Source organism: Equus caballus, chromosome 10, assembly GCF_041296265.1.
Source record: "Equus caballus isolate H_3958 breed thoroughbred chromosome 10, TB-T2T, whole genome shotgun sequence".
NCBI classification, from domain to species: domain Eukaryota; kingdom Metazoa; phylum Chordata; class Mammalia; order Perissodactyla; family Equidae; genus Equus; species Equus caballus.
Window position 1 is genome coordinate 68,305,031 of NC_091693.1, and position 13,175 is coordinate 68,318,205.

The 13,175-nt window shown below is 42.9% G+C and overlaps 1 protein-coding gene across 1 annotated transcript in view; it reads left to right on the forward strand.

Moving 5' to 3' along the window:
- Nucleotides 1-11,358, forward strand: part of LOC102148804 (uncharacterized) — a 62,842-nt gene extending 51,484 nt beyond the window's left edge. The window contains exons 2-3 of the mRNA XM_070225441.1: nucleotides 2,888-3,205; nucleotides 11,141-11,358. Of these exons, the coding sequence (XP_070081542.1) occupies nucleotides 2,888-2,999 (112 nt within the window). The 3' untranslated portion in view covers nucleotides 3,000-3,205; nucleotides 11,141-11,358. The remainder of the gene's footprint in view (nucleotides 1-2,887; nucleotides 3,206-11,140) is intronic.
- The last annotated feature ends 1,817 nt before the right edge of the window (nucleotides 11,359-13,175 follow it).

Below are 13,175 nucleotides of genomic sequence, written 5' to 3' on the forward strand. Positions count from 1 at the left end.
ACTCTATTTAATTTTTCCTTTCAACCCCTCACAACCAAAAGGACCAGTAGTTCTGGGCTCAAGACCTCAGAAACCATATTATTGTGTTATGTGAAACAGGAACAGGAGGCTTTTTTGGTATTAAATTTTATGTGGTAGCTCTTTTGACATGGAAATAACTAAATAAAATCTAACAAAGGTCTTTTGCGAGGAAATGGTTAAAAGGGCACGTCTTGTGGCCAGGAAAACCACAGCGTATTCCAATTAGGAATAAATTAGAGAGTGCTACACTTTTCTGGAAGGGTCAGGAAGTCAAACTCTTGGCCTTGAGCTGCCTCTCACCTCCACCCCTGCTGACCCTGAGAACAAGTCGCCCCGTCTCTGTGTGAACCCAACAGTTGCAGCCAAGCCTTGCCATTCCTCTGCAGAAAGGAGCCAGGGATTTTCACCAGAGGCTCCTGGCCAGCATCAGAGTCAGAGGGAGGTAACCAGGTGCCAGGGGCTTTCTATAGGATCCCAATGCCAGCTTTCTGTCTGCAAAGGAAAATTCACTAAATTCGCTCAAGCCAAATCTGACATAATTAAAAGTCTCCAAAAGAAGTTTTGTAAGCTGTTTTGCTACTGAAGATTAAGTTCTCATTTTTCAGATTATATTTTCTGTTTTCCTTAAATTCAGCAGCACTTTTAATCCATGGCACTCATTGGTATACAAGAAAACCCATTCTGCTGTCCTCATAATCAATTGAAAGCGTACAGCTGTGACACCTTGGTACTTTATATTGTGAATTGATCGCCTTATACTAACATCTGATGAATACTTTTTTAAAGTTCTTTAGATAACCTGTACAGCTGATGTGTATGGTTAGTTGGGAAACTGGGGCTATGAAGCAAGGTGCCCAAAATAGCTGAATTTGATCAAGATGTCATGCATTCTTGACCTCTTTAATAGAGTATTTTGCTGTTTGACAGCATCTAAAACCTGTCCTTCCAGGTCCAGCTCAGTTCCTGCCTCCAGCCCAAAGCCTTGCCTCACAACTTCAGTTCTCACTGAGATCTTCCCTATGGGACCACCTAAAGCCCTACTCTCTGTGCAGCTGTTATGGCATTTGGATATGTCATCACACGCCGTCATTTCTTCACTGATTTCTTTCAAATCAAAGGCCATGTGCTCTGTCTCGTCAGCCCCCTGCACAGTGCCTAGCTCTGTAGGAGAAGTTAACTGAGTTGATTTATAGCCTTTTTCATCATTTCCCCAATCATCATATCTAGGACTAGCGTTTGCACTATTGCTTTTTATTTCTCCATGCACTCTGTGTTCCTTAGTGACCCAGAAGCATCCAGAGTGAGCTGCACATTGGACCACTCCTGGAATAGATTCATCACTTGTGTTTTTTGGCTTGGATATCACTGTTCTGTGCCACCTGTGGAAAATGGGAGACAAATTATATCCCTTATGATTGCAGTTGTTAGGGAATTACCGGTGAGTATAAAGAGAAAAAAAAAAGCTAGTGGAACAGGGAAAGAAAAGAAATATAAAAAAGGGTGGGAGGAAAAGAGATGGTGAGGAGGGAAAAAGCCCCTGCTCTCTGATGTAAATATATGTTTCCTTTTTTAATGATAAAACATAAAGACTCCTTGCAAATGCGTTTCATAGAGGATTACTTGCACATCTTAATAATGTTTGCTCTTTAGGGAATTGTATGCAGAAATGACTGCCTTTCCAGTTCGAATTAGGAATAAACTGGAAAGGCAGTTACTTTGGAGGGAAGTAAAAGCAAAAGCCTAGTAACACTGGTGTATTGTATGCGACAGTAAGAAATGACAACTCAGACTGGGGCAGCTTCTCTCTTATGTGATCAGCTTGCTATGCCCTCAATGAAGCCATGAGGTTTCGCGTTTTATAGGTTGAGCTTCCCACTGGCAGCAGCTGAAGCAGTTCATTATGCACTTCTGTCACGTGATCCACTTCATCAACCAAATGGAACTGGGAGAATAAGTCACCCTAACAAGATCCTTCAGTACACTCTTAAAAACTACTTACAGATGTACTCTTCCTCTGAAGGGATACAATGAGTTTCCTTGTGCTGTGCCACATGATACAGGAAATGCATTATCCCCATCCAAATTCACGCATACCAGGAGGAAGCACGTGAAAAGAAAGCAGCGCACAAAAGCACACACTGCTTTTGCAGAAGTCCTGAGAGGGGCTCATACACCAATTTATGATAACGGCAGATCAAATCCCGGGCCTCTGAAGCTCAGTTCATTACAAATGCTAATGTCCACACAGGGAAAGGAAACCACATCAGCATTCAGCATCGACACAAACACTGCTAATGCTTTTTATTTATGGCTGTCACTGAGTCCCCTCAGCAGTGTGCCAGACCTCCATTTGTGTTGCAACTTTAGCTACTTTATGTGCTTTCAGGACCAGCTATGTTACGTACCCATAGGCGATTTGTGTTTTCAAACTGTCTGCTGAGAGAAGCGGCCACACTTCTGATCTTGAATCCGGAACCATGTGTTGACATTCAGATCAGGTAGAATAAATGTTTTTGTAGATGAGTCTAGGATTAGATTCACCTGCCATTGTTAAATCTTCCTATTTCAATTGGTGTGATCAATTTATCATTCATTCAGTCAGCCAACAATTATTTATTGAGTACCTGTGATGGGCCAGGCACTGTTCCAGGCACTGGAGATACAACAGTGAACAGAGAGAGTCCTGCCATCCTAGAGATTACATTGGGAGAGGGGGCAGGGGGAGACAGTAAACAAATAAATATGTAATGTGTCAGAGAATGTGTCAATCAGGATAGGCTAGTTATTTTGTGGCAGTAAACAACTCAGTATCTCAGTGGCTTAAAATAACAGTTTATTTCTCACTTACACTGCGTGTTCCTTGCAGCTCAGCTGGGAGCTCTGTTCTGTGCAACTTCACTCTGGGACCGAGGCTGCCTGGAGAACCACCATCTGGAGTATGGCTAGTCTCCGTGAGAGAGAGGAAGATAGAGTGGTGAATTTCTCACTGGCTTTTAAAGCTTACACCTGAAAGTGATACATGGCACTTCTACTCAGATGTCACTAGGCAAAGCAAGTCACGTGGCTGTACCCAACTTCAAAAGGCGAAGAAGTGCAATCATACCCTGTGTTTGGGAAAATCGGACACACTTGGTGGGCAGAACTGTCCCAGATGATGACAGTTGCTATGAAGAAACAAAGCCAGGTAAAGGAGATGATGTCTGGATAGCTGGTTTCTACTTGATATAGGTGGTCAGGAAAGGTCTCTCTGATAAGGTGACATTTGAGGAGAGATTCTAAGAGGGCCATTTGGATGGGCACGGGGCAATTTCCTGCAAGGGATACAGCAAGGGCAAAGTGTGCCTGGCGTGTTTGAGAAACAACTAGGAGGTCCAGGTGGCTAGACTGGAGTGAGCAAGGGGAAAGCTGTAGAAAATTAGGTCAGAGAGATAACCGAGAGCTGGGGACACAAGGTAGGGCCTTACTGTAAGAGCTCTGGCCGTTGTAGATTTTTGTGTAAAGACACAATCTGAGTTAGGCTTTAAAAGCTGCTGTGGCTGCTGTGTGGAAAATACAGCAGGGGGCCAAGGATTGAAGCAGAGAGTGGTTAAGAGGCTGTTTCAGTAATCCAGGTGAGGTAAGAGACGGGGTAGTGGTCAGATTCTGGACATAGTTCGAAGGTAAAACCAACAGAATTTGCCAATGTGTTGGTTGTAAGAGAAGGAGGAGATTTGAGGATGACTTCAAAGGTTTGTTTCTCCTAGTAGTGCCTGGACACACATAAGGACTGCCTCAGGTGGTTTTTGAGACTCTTCTAACTTGGCAATATCACCATAGCATATAACTTCCCCCATACATGAGTCAAAGTTGGACAGCCAAGTGGAGATATAGATGCTGGGGCAGTCAGCCTGATTCATGTACCAGCAAAGGGACTTCTGTCCCCACATTGGCCTCATATCTGGTCTCTCTTTGGACTTATGACCCAAGTTAATTTATAAAACCAGAGAAGTGAGCTTCATAATTACAAGCAAAATAGGAGAAAATGACTGAGTCATCCCAACCTCATCTCACCCCGCCATTCCTCTGTGAACCTCAGATAGCGCTACCAAGAAACCCAGCTATTACAACATGGGGTCTATCCTCATTGGACACTGGGACAGTGATGTGTTGCCTCCCATTCTCCTGGAAATACGTTGAGTAAAATTCTTAACAAATACGACAAAACAACACTGTGGTGTTTTTCTGAATAGTGTGTCCCCCATTTCTGCTCACCCTGTCATCCTGTAACATGGCTCTCCCCATCACTACCACCCAGTAAATGGCAACTGGAACTCCCTGCTACACCTGGGCCTTCTCTGTGTCTTCTCCAGCATAGAGTAGCATAGGTTGAGTGCAAAGTTTGCCACCTACCATAACGGACTGAATAAATGAAGGTCCATGCTGTTTTTAAGAACTATTTTGGGGGTATTTATACTCAAAAGCATTCATTTGTTCAAGAAATCTTCTTGAACTCCTACTATGTGCCAGGTACTCTTCTAAGCACTGGAGACACAGCCATGGATAGAATATATAAGTAATATATATTGTTGAAAACTGGGAAAGCATAGAAAGGTACTCAGAAAAGATAACATTTCCACTAACTCACCACCGAAACATAATTGCTAGTAACATTTTGGTGCCCAGTCTTTTTCTGAGCATATATATCTTTCCTTCCTCCTTTTTTGAATAAAATTTACAACTTTGGGCTGACATTGTACATTTTTTCTTTTAAAATTTTTTCTTCTCATAAAAATAAATCATAGCAGATGCTCTGTATTTGTTGAATGAATGAAAGAATTAATTATAGAAACAATAAATTACAGAGAAGCAAAAATTGAAAAATGAAAATCACTACTAAGAGATAATATCACTATTAATAGTTTAGGTTGTTCAATATGGATTTGAATAATCAGCATATTTTTATAACAGTACTCCACAACAAATGATTTTTTAAATGACAGCTTTCTCTTTTTTTCTAATTGCAAAAGCAACATGCTACTGTGGTTATTTTGGAAAAGAGGGAAAACTGTAAAAGGGAAATGAAAAGTCATTCATAGTCCCACTGCTCAGAGACTACTGCTATTAACGTTCTGGGCGTTTTTTCTAGGCTTTTTCTTGAACAGTACAATAGGTTAATTAAGAACCTGGACAAGTTACTTAGCTTCTCTGAACCTCAGATTCCTTATCTGTAGAATGACACTAGTATACCCACTTTGTAAGACTGGAGTAAAGTTTAAATAGATCAGGTATGCAAACTGCTTAGTCCAGTATCTGACGCATAACAACTGCTCAATGAAAACTCTTACTCTTTTGGAAGATAGTTCTATATAGTTGGTCATACATATACATGAATTTTAATCCTTTTTTTAAAAAACTTAACATTGGGGGCTGACCCTGTGGCCGAGTGGTTAAGTTCGCACTCTCCGCTGCAGGCGGCCCAGTGTTTCGTTGGTTCCAGTCCTGGGTGTGGACAAGGCACCGCTCATCAAGCCACGCTGAGGCAGCGTCCCACATGCCACAACTAGAAGGACCCACAACGAAGAATGTACAATTATGTACCAGGGGGCTTCGGGGAGAAAAAGGAAAAAATAAAATCTTTAAAAAAAAAAAAACTTAACATTGTATTATTAAATTTTAAATTTGGAGACAGTCTCAAATTTTCTGAAAAGTTGAAAGTACAAAGACCTTTTCTCCCCCAGACCATTTGAAAGAAAGTTGCCGATCTGATTTGCCCATTACCCCTGAATATCATAGAGCACGTTTCCTCAGACAGAGACATTTTTCTCCATAACTCTAGTTCAGCAAAATTTGGAAATTAACATTGATACATTGGGGGCTAAACCTCAGATTCCAGTCAAGTTTCTCCATGGCCCAAGAACATAACTTTAGCAAAAGGATTGCTGTTCAGAACCACATGGTGCAATGATTCCTCACGTCTCCTTAGTCTCCTTCAATCTGGAATAGTTCCTCCGTCTTTCCCTGACTTTCATGTCCTTGACACTTTTAAAAGATATAGGCCAGTCATTTTGTAGAATGTCCCTCAATTTGTGTTGTTGGATGTTTTCTCATGATTAAGTTGTCTGTCTTTGTCAGGAATGTCACATGCTGTGTTTATCAGGAAGCTCAGATGCCGTGTTCTGTAGGTAGCACACCTGCTTTGGCTATAACACCTGTGCTGGACCACCTTCCTACAGAGACACCCCCTCACCCTGCCTGGGCTCCGAAACCCCACACCACGCCGCCGCTCTAGAGGGATACCCTCTTCAGCTGGCCTGGACTCTAACACCGCACGTTAGACTGTCCCTTTGCAAGAACACTCCCCTCCTCCCACGTGGGCTCTGAAACCCCATGCTGGGCTGCCCTGCCACCCATCCTCAAACCACCTGCGATCCGACACCCTGCACTGAGCCACCCTCTCAGACCTCTTTGGTTCTGACCCTGAGCCAAGCTGACCCTGTGCAGGGATGTCCCTCTCGTCCCGACACCCTGCACCAGACCTCCCTCTCATGGATGCCCTCCTCCCTCCTCTTTCCTGGTGTTCTAAGTCTTTAAAGATTTGTGGGGTCTATGTATATAATATCAGTTTCTCCTCAAACTAGAGAAGTCTGTATGTATATTATTGATGGTCCGTCAGTAATAATGTGTTTTCGTTTCAACGATGATCTAAAAAAACGTAAAATGTGAGCCACTTGGCTCACCTGGGGTGTTCATTTTATAACCTCATACTTTGAGTGTCAATGCTTTGTGTTTAAAATTGAGTTGGCACCATGTGATGGCTAACATGGCTATATTTAACTTTTCTATTTTTTTAAAGATTGGCCCTGAGCTAACATCTGTTGCCAATCTTTTCTACTTCTTCTCTTCAAAGCGCCCCCGCCCCTGTACATAGTTGTATATTCTATCATAGGTCCTTCTAGTTCTGGTATGCAGGACGCCGCCTCAACATGGCTAGATGAGCCGTGCTAGGTCCGTGCCTGGGATCTGAAATGGTGAAACCCTGGGCCACTGAAGTGGAGGGTACGAACGAACTTAACCACTCGGCCACAGACTGGCCCCCAGCAATATTTAGCTTTTAATGTGTTGGTAGTCTTTACTTATTTTTTTAGGATCTACTCTTTTAGCAACTTTCCTATATGCGACACAGTATTATTAGCCATAGTCACCATGCTGTACATCACAGTGTTTATAGTCTTTAGATTGGCATTCTTGGCATCAAAATAACAGAAACCATCTTGCTTTCTGTTTGATAAAAATCATATTGAATTATCTTACCAGTTGTAAAGCTAAAACCGCTCCTTTTCAGTCGTAAGATGCAATTATTAAGTGTAGTCTTTTAATTTATTTAATAAATTAATTTTTATTTTCCATCATAAAAATAACCATGCTACTTTAATTGTCACAGGCTAATGAGAAAAGAACTGGGCCGACCTCATACACAAATGATGCATTCATGCAAAATGAAGGCCAAATGAATCATGGCAGCAGTATAAATGAAGTTTTATACTTCACAATGGTTCAAATAGGGGAAAATGGCAAGAAAACTGAGTCATTACAGGTTTCATGGTAGCACGGGTGGAACTCAAAAGAAGCTAGGCAAAGCGGTCACTTTATTCAGGGTATAAGGAGATGTATTGGTTTGATTCTGTGTTTATATCACATGCCAACTTCCAAGTATTCTCCATGAAGAACTTTTCATTAGAAGTTTTTTTTTTTAATTTAACATTATCATATTTTGGAGAGCACCACTTTTAAGTCAGTTGGACCAATTAAAATAGCCAACTGATGGTTTCAAATGAGTGACCTGATGGGAAGAAAAGTTATAATAATGATAATGACTGTCCATCATGCTCAAAATCAAATATTTAAGTCAACAGTTGCAACATAAAATGGGTAAAATTTCTTATTATACTTTTATAATTATGTGTATAAATTGTAATTAAATCAACATTGGCTGTTTAATGTCAGCAAAATATTACCACCTTTACACCAAATTAATGTTTTTTATTTGAATTTATCTGGTGATTTTGTTTTTATTTGATTTGTTCTTATAGATTTTTTTAATTGTGGTAAGAAACACATATAAAATTTACCATCTTAACCATTTTTAAGTGTACAGTTTGGTAGCATTGAGTATATTCACATTGTTGTGCAACAGATCTCTAGAACTTTTTCACTTTGTATTCTTATAGTTTTTAATGAGCTACGCGTAAAAGCATTTATACCTAATTGTATATTGGTGCATATTTAAGGAACAATATGATGAAAATTATTTGAGTCAACAGGGGGGCAGTTTCAAGAGAACTTGTTTCCTTTAAAAAAAAAAAAGAGGTTTGAGAAACGCTAACCAATGTGATAACTCTCGTTCTGTTTAAACGTTTGCTTAAGCAGCCCTCCCCCCTTTTCTTCGCTGGGGAGATAGTTCAGAGTGGGCTGTGTTGGAGAAGACAATGATAACTTGTTTCTTGGAAAAGCAGACCCAGAGGAGAGCATAGCAGTTTTCCCAGCCTGAATTCAACATTTCCTTTTTAATAATAGGTATAATATGAACACAATACTGCCTTTCAAATTACTTTTCAAAATACTTTCAAATCCGTTATCCTATTTTCGAGGCCCCATTGTGAATCTCTAAAGTTAGTTTCCTTTAAAGTCTAACATCACTGCCAAGTTTGGTATGTTGGACCTTTAATCATTCCAACCACTGCTGCTGGGAGTCTTGCTCCTTAGCAAGACGTCGGAGGAGAGGAGGCTGTCTCCAGATGGCTGTGATTGCTCTGTGAGTCTGCTATGGCCGCTTCCAGGTCTTACTAAGAAAACAAAGTAGCTGATTAGCTCCTCTGAAAAACTGGATGGAAGTTTTAAGCTTAAAAGTTCATAGGTTGAGGACAAAGAGAACTGATCAGTGGTTGCCAGGGGAAAGGGGGATGGCGGGAGGGCACTAGGGGGGAAATGGTGTACCTACAACAAGACTAATAATGATGTACAACTGTAATTTCACAAGGATGTTAACTTTCATAACCTTAATAAAAAAAAGTGAGAAAAAAAAAAAACTTCATAGGTTGACCTCGCCTAAGGCTTCACTTTTAAAATGAAAAAATTTTTTGTTAGAATTTGCTATTTGACTTTTTGGAGATAATATTCAAAGTCCCCATAAATAATCATTAATTATGAGCTAGAAAGCAAGAACGAAAGGACAAGAAAGGAAGGAAGATTTATTGAGTCTTTACTATATGCCAGGCACTATTCTAGAAGCTTTATGTCATCCATCTTACCTTATCCTGACAGCCTCCCTGGGAGTTGGTTCTGTTGTCCCCACTTCGTGGCTGAGATTGAGAGGTTAAGTAACTTGCCTAAGGTCACATAACTAGTCAGTAAGTGAACTGGGATTCAAACTCTGGTTTGTCTGATTACAAAGCCACACCATGCTAGAGTGAGAAACGTGTTTAAAACATCACAGATTCAGCCTGGTCAGTGTTTTCTGCCACAGATTTTGTTTGAGGAAATCGGACAGTGCCAACATTCATTCATGGAGAGAGTTTCTTTGCCCATTCCAGCAAATTATCATTTTCTGCTTTCTCTCTCAGTTATTTGTATATTTAGCTGACAGGCTGAACTTCAAACATTCCCCCACACCCCACTGAGAGTGCAGAATTCCATTTGCTCTCTCCCAGCCGACCCTCCATCGCCCGGTTTCTGCCTTTCCAGATGTGAAGGTTGCGTGTAAAAGCGTATCCTCACCTTCCCACTTCTGCAGTGCTGTCAGGCCCTTTGAGGCATGCATGGGCCTCGGCTGCTCTTTAGAGAGGGCTGATGTATATGCCCTGTGGGCTGCCTTGTCATTTATTGGTTTAATATGCACACTCTGTGGTGCTTTTTCATCCTTTCCCATTTCTTACATTCTGTCTCCTAATCTCGGACCTCATTTACATGGTGATTTATAGGGATTCTGAATATTATAATCTAAAAGCTGTATGGGGGGAGAAGGAGTGAGCAGCTCTTCTATTTATTAGGAAAAATCTCCAGTCATCTGCTTCTTTGAAGATCTGACCTTGAAACTGCATAAGTGTGTGCCCAGTCCTGGGTCATAGTGAAGGTCAGGGAAAGGGACCAGCTGGCCCACCTGCTTAGCATTTACTGTACACTGCCTTGGGTGTGAGCTTTTCATCTTATGTCCTATCTTCCCAGCTAGATTTTAAATACTTGCAGGGCAAGAGCACGTGTCACTCATCTTCATGCGAAGCATAGTACCATGCACATAGTAGGCATTTAATAAGTAGTTGGAGATTTGTTGCTGATCTATTATCTGCTGCTTAATTCCTTCTCTGTGACCTTCCTGGGATTAGCTTTTGAATGACACTTTCGATTGAAATGGTACATGATGGAAGCAGACCTCCCGTGCTCACACTAGGGTGTCAGGAACTTCTGCTTCGTGGGATCCAAAGACCTAGTTCAGAGCACTGAATTTGAAAACCGTGAATGTGGAAAGGCCCTGCCTGCCCACTTTGGAACGGCCTCCTTAAGCTCCCCTCACAACGTGGTTTAGTGCCTGAACTTTGTGATACCATTTTGCCTGGGAGGGTTGGTGTATGAAACTCTTTCCTCCACTGACACCAGAGTTTAAATTGGTCCTCAGTCAGCCGTTTTTTTTTTTTTTTTTTCCTATTAGGGTCAAAGGTAAGGTGATGTGTGAAGGGGCAGCCAGGGCATGGACTGGGAGGATAGGGCTGGAGGAGAGGGGCAAGAGAGGAGGTCCTAGGCGTCTGGGAGGAAAGAAGGAGCACACACAGAAGTGGGGAGGGGCTGTGCTGTGCAACATCAGCCACAGCTTGACAGCTCTTCACGGAGCCGGCTGGCCCTGGATGTACAAGTTCTCCTCAGTTCACTGGTTTTGCCACAGCCCAGTTTAGAATTGTCTGTGTTCTGGGAGCCCGTTGTGAATGAGCATCTTGTTTTGAAAATCAATTTGAAGCTAGAGTGGAAGAAGTTTTCTTTTATTATTATTATTTTTTAAAGATTGGCACCTGGGCTAACAACTGTTGCCAATCTTTTTTTTTTTTCCTGCTTTATCTCCCCAACCCGCCCCCCCCACCCCCCCGGTACACAGTTGTATACCTTAGTTGCAGGTCCTTCCAGCTGTGGGATGTGGGACACCGCCTCAACATGGCCTGACGATCGGTGCCATGTCCGCGCCCAGGATTGGAACCCTGGGTCACCGCAGCGGAGTGCGTGAACTTAACCACTCGGCCACGGAGCCGGCCCAGAAGTTTTCTTTTAGTCACAAATTAAAAACAATAAAAATTTGACTATCTTGCTTTATCATTATTTTTGGCCTCATAACAATAAAAAGTAGACTTTTCCTTTTAACTTGGGGGGGGTTTATAAAACCTCCACATTTTGTGTACATTTCAGACGTGGGAATCTACCACCCCAGAACCCATTTGAGAGGGATTTAAGGCTCAGGGAAATAGCAGCTCTCTGCACATTTCTGAGTAACTGAACTCTGTAGATAACAACAGATTGGAAGATGGAATCAGTTAATCCCTGAACTGAAGGAACCCTTGGCCCACATCCCAGATAACACAGGAGGCTGAAAATTGGTCAGCTCCCAGCCTCACCTGAACACATTTCTCCTCCTCTCGGCAGAAGGCAGCTTTTGACCCTCACCAGCCTGAGAGCCCGGCCTCCCTGTTATGCCTCGATGAATGCGTGAACAAGTGGCTTTCTATGGAGGGCATCGCCTGGAAGGTGGCAAAGGCTAGACAGCTACCTGCAGCCCAGCTGCTGCCCACTGACGAGGCTGGCAGCCAAGCCGAGTGCCAGCTTTTCCAAAGCAGCCCTTTTGATAACACTGATTACATTTCCCTCACTAGAGCCTTGGGCTCATTGAGCAACAGCCAACTTCTCCGGGTAACAAAGAGGAAGGGAAAGTAATCCAAACACAGGTTTTATTATAAAAACCAGGGAGTGAGAGAAGTATGTTTATTCTGTAAGATAACACACCTGCTCAGTGCCCGGGAGGCTCGTTTCCATCAGTTGCCATGGCAAACTCGTTATACTTCAAGGCCATGTGGCTTTGTTTCCTTCTGAGATCTGGTCCTTGTCCTACCTTTTCTAACAACTCCAACACAATGACATGGAAGCCTGCAACAGCATAATTGATTTCTCCTTCCCTCTATCAACGGTTCACATTTGTTCGGCACAGGACGAGGCTGCCTCCTCCTTTGAACTCCTAGCTAACCATGAAGGCATGCTTCAGAGAGCCGTCCTCATTAACATTCCAGGTCCGCCTTCCCTGTCAGCGATAAACAAGCCGGGCATCAATGGCCTCCTTCCTTCCAGTTTTACAAATGAGTGGCTCAGTTCCATGTTTTGCTGCCGATCCAGGTGCCCAGGCGTACACGCGGGGCTAAGAAGCACGCGGGGGAGACTAAAAATAGAACAGCAGTTTTGGACGCATACCAGAGCAGCTACTTCATCTCAACTTGCTTTGCACACTAAGCCTAATGGGATCCATCAGGCATGAGTTCTCTCTCGTGCGCTCTCTCTCCCTGCTCTCCCCAGCTGCCGTCTACCATCAGCGCCTTCCTGGTGAAGGGAGCAAAGGGAGGTCAGGCAAGGGACAAGAAGTGTGTCCCCTCATGGTTTTAGTTTACAAGTCCTAGGAGATCTGGGGGCTGCAATTACTCCTTCCAGACAAGTGTTTCTAGAAAAGAGCAGGGAGGCCCAGAACATGGTCACCTTTGCCCAGGTACACTTGGGTCCAAGACATTTATTGTTTAGCAAAGGCTCAAATATCACTTCCTAAACACCCAGGGAAGTGTGACCTAGACCCATACTCATATGCTCCTTGAGAAGCAGAGAGCTGAACTACCCTGAGCATTCCTCTTACAGGTCCCACCTGCTTGGCTTGAGGTTAAGGATTTGGGAGCAAATGCACGGTCACAGATAGAGGGACTGTGGCACACGGGGGTAGGGGTGAGGGTGGGGGCTCGGCAGTACGTGACTGCCTAGGGTCTGCAAAAGCCTCCTACCTCCCACCGAGTATGCTGTGATTCTATCTGAAAGCTTTTTCCAATAGAAAATGGAACAAGTCAGTATGAAGTTACTATGCTATCCTGCCTGGGCACAAGGCCTCCCAG